Source organism: Ciona intestinalis, chromosome 7, assembly GCF_000224145.3.
Source record: "Ciona intestinalis chromosome 7, KH, whole genome shotgun sequence".
In the NCBI taxonomy this organism is placed as follows: Eukaryota; Metazoa; Chordata; class Ascidiacea; order Phlebobranchia; family Cionidae; genus Ciona; species Ciona intestinalis.
The window spans coordinates 5,622,154-5,624,801 of NC_020172.2; the positions used below are offsets into that span (position 1 = coordinate 5,622,154).

General features: G+C 40.4%; 1 protein-coding gene and 1 non-coding gene across 6 annotated transcripts in view; both read left to right on the plus strand.

Moving 5' to 3' along the window:
• The window catches only part of LOC100183661 (probable methyltransferase-like protein 15), a 6,820-nt gene that overhangs the window by 1,462 nt on the left and 2,710 nt on the right, over positions 1 to 2,648 (plus strand). For 3 of the 5 annotated variants that reach the window (XR_003396028.1, XR_003396029.1, XM_026835131.1), the window contains exons 1-4: positions 628 to 974; positions 1,296 to 1,487; positions 1,893 to 1,963; positions 2,284 to 2,434. Coding sequence is in view for 3 of the 5 variants with exons in the window: in XM_026835131.1 (XP_026690932.1) it covers positions 676 to 974; positions 1,296 to 1,487; positions 1,893 to 1,963; positions 2,284 to 2,434 (713 nt within the window). In the remaining 2 variants the exon portion in view is untranslated. Of the gene's footprint in view, positions 1 to 627; positions 975 to 1,295; positions 1,488 to 1,892; positions 1,964 to 2,283; positions 2,435 to 2,648 lie in introns of those variants that run through there. The other 2 variants (XM_026835129.1, XM_026835130.1) reach the window with 2 other exon arrangements.
• On the plus strand, positions 112 to 184 carry trnak-uuu. The gene has a single exon. It is a non-coding gene; the product is annotated as a tRNA-Lys (tRNA).

Genomic DNA, 2,648 nt, shown 5'->3' on the forward strand with positions numbered 1-2,648 from the left:
ACACTCACCAAGCTTAAATAAACGGCCAGTCTGAGATTCAGACCGCACGCAGTTATGAGCAATTTCAATCGATTATATTTAAAACAGCAATAGATGTTGTTATCACCGCTAGCCCGGTTAGCTCAGCCGGTAGAGCGTTGGACTTTTAATCCAACGGTCAAGGGTTCAAGTCCCTTATCGGNCGGTGTTTTGTTGCATAAAAACATATTTCTATTTTTCAGAAATAACAAAGGCAATTGCGCGTCGAACCAAAACGGGCCTTCTGGAGGCTGGTGGTTTAATAATTGCTTCCGTGCCCAATTAAACGCACTATGGGGATCATCCCAAGGACCATGGCACAACATAGTTTGGCGCAGCTGGTTGGGCGAAAACGTTGCAATAAAATCGACCATGATGAAATTAAGATGCAATTAAAATACGTTGTACAGTATGTTACCATGGTAAACTGTACTATTGTTCTATGATATAACATAAATACATTGCTAAAATACTTAAAAATGCATTAATGCTTTGTATATCTTCGAAAAGTTACCCTTTCGCCCCCGTAATAAAATTTAAAAAATAACTCTAAACAGTGTTCAAAAAGGGAATCTCCCTAGGTTAAAACGCGATTTTTTTACCAAAGTTTTGTCGCTTTAAACAAAATTTTCTGTAGTGTGAATCTAGTATACAGAAATGAGACCGATTTTTGCTCGAGTAATTCGTTCAAATTTTGAACCGTGCACAAAATTGTTCCGTATGTACGGAAAATCTCGGCCAAATTCAAAAGAAGCAGCTTTGCATATTCCTGTAATGGCTGAGGAACTTGTTAGTGGGCTTAATATTAAACGTGGTGACGTAATTATCGATATGACGTTTGGTGCTGGAGGTCACACAAAGTTCATCATGGAAAATTACAAACATTGTAAAGTTATTGCTCTCGATAGAGACGAAAAAGCGTTTGAGATTGCACAAGATTTGTCAAAGAAATTTAAGTAAGTATGTATGTTGTGTATTCCTGGGTTTAAGGTTCTACACTGCTACCATTGTGGGTGTATGTGTTCTTGGGCAAGACACTTAACAGTAATTGCTCCAACCCGGTGGTCACCAATGGGTTGTCCGGGTGAGTTTCGCTATTTCGTTTAAACCTGTATTTAAGAATCAATTGAAAAATCGATAAAGTAATCACTCACAAAGTTACATTCAGGGTAACTCGTAAGCGGGCATGAGGTGTATGAAACAGAACACCTGTGTTATAACGACTGTCGTTGCCCCGCCATGTGAGGATAAATAAATTACATACAATCATCCAACAGAGGGCGCATCATCCCATTACTCGGAAAATTTTCCGAACTTGACAAACTTTTATCAGAAAATGGGATTGTGGAAAACTCGCTAAACGCCGCGCTGCTAGATGCCGGTTGCTCATCCATGCAGTTCGATCAACCGGAACGAGGGTTTTCTCTGGTTAGGGACGGCCCCCTGGACATGAGAATGGATGGGAACAGGTGGGACGTTTTGTTTAATTTTTCAATGAACGGGCCTTCTGGAGGCTGGTGGTTTAATAATTGCTTCCATGCCCAATTAAACGCACTATGGGGATCATCCCAAGGACCATGGCACAACATAGTTTGGCGCAGCTGGTTGGTCGAAAACGTTGCAATAAAATCGACAATGATGAAATTAAGATGCAATTAAAATACAAAACCAGTTAAAATAACGGGTGGCGCTACTGAAGAATCTACCTCTATGTCTTAGATTAACCAGTAACCCTTAAACTATTGCCATTTTGATGGGTTTCCTGCAACGAAGCTATTAGTAACCGCTGGGTTGAAGCAATGGTTTGTAAATGTTTAAGCATTTAACTTGAACTCTGTATCTGACCATATGTGTAACGTGTGTTTACCTCTTAGGTCAGAAGGTCAAATCACAGCAGCGGATGTCGTCAACAATTTGGATGAAGAGGAACTGACAGAAATTATTTGTGAGTAAATACGTGGTAACTCGTAAACAAGCACGAGGTGTATGTAACAGAACACCTGTGTTATAACGATTGTCGTTGCCCCGCCATGCGAGGATAAATAAGTTACATACGTGGTAACTTGTAAGCGAGTACGGGGTGTATGAAACAGAACACCCGTGTTATAAAAACTGTCGTTGCCCGCCATGTGAGGATAAATAAGTTACATACGTAGTAACTCGTAATCTGGCACGAGGTGTATAAAACAGAACACCCGTGGTATAACGACTGTTGCTCCGCCCAGTGAGGATAAATAAGTTAAGTTACATTTTTTCATCTATTAGATAAATATGGTGACGAACGAAACGCTCGAAACATCTCGTCTTCAATCATCGAGAATCGGCCGATATCGACGACACTCGAGTTGGCTCGCGTTGTATCGATGGCGTTCTCGCAAACATCGGATGTTTTCAGGGTAGATTCGCTTGGTAGAAGGTTAGATAAATAAGTTACATTTATTCATGAGTCATGCAGAAGAGGAAATAAATCTTGGTTTAACGCTTGCTGCTACCATTGTAGGCGTATGCGTCCTTGGGCAATAAACTTAACGGAAGTTGCTCCAACCCAGTGGTCACTAATGGGTTTTTTAATTTTCACCCATACGCATAAACCATTACCATAAAAGTTACATACGATGTAATTCTTTTGT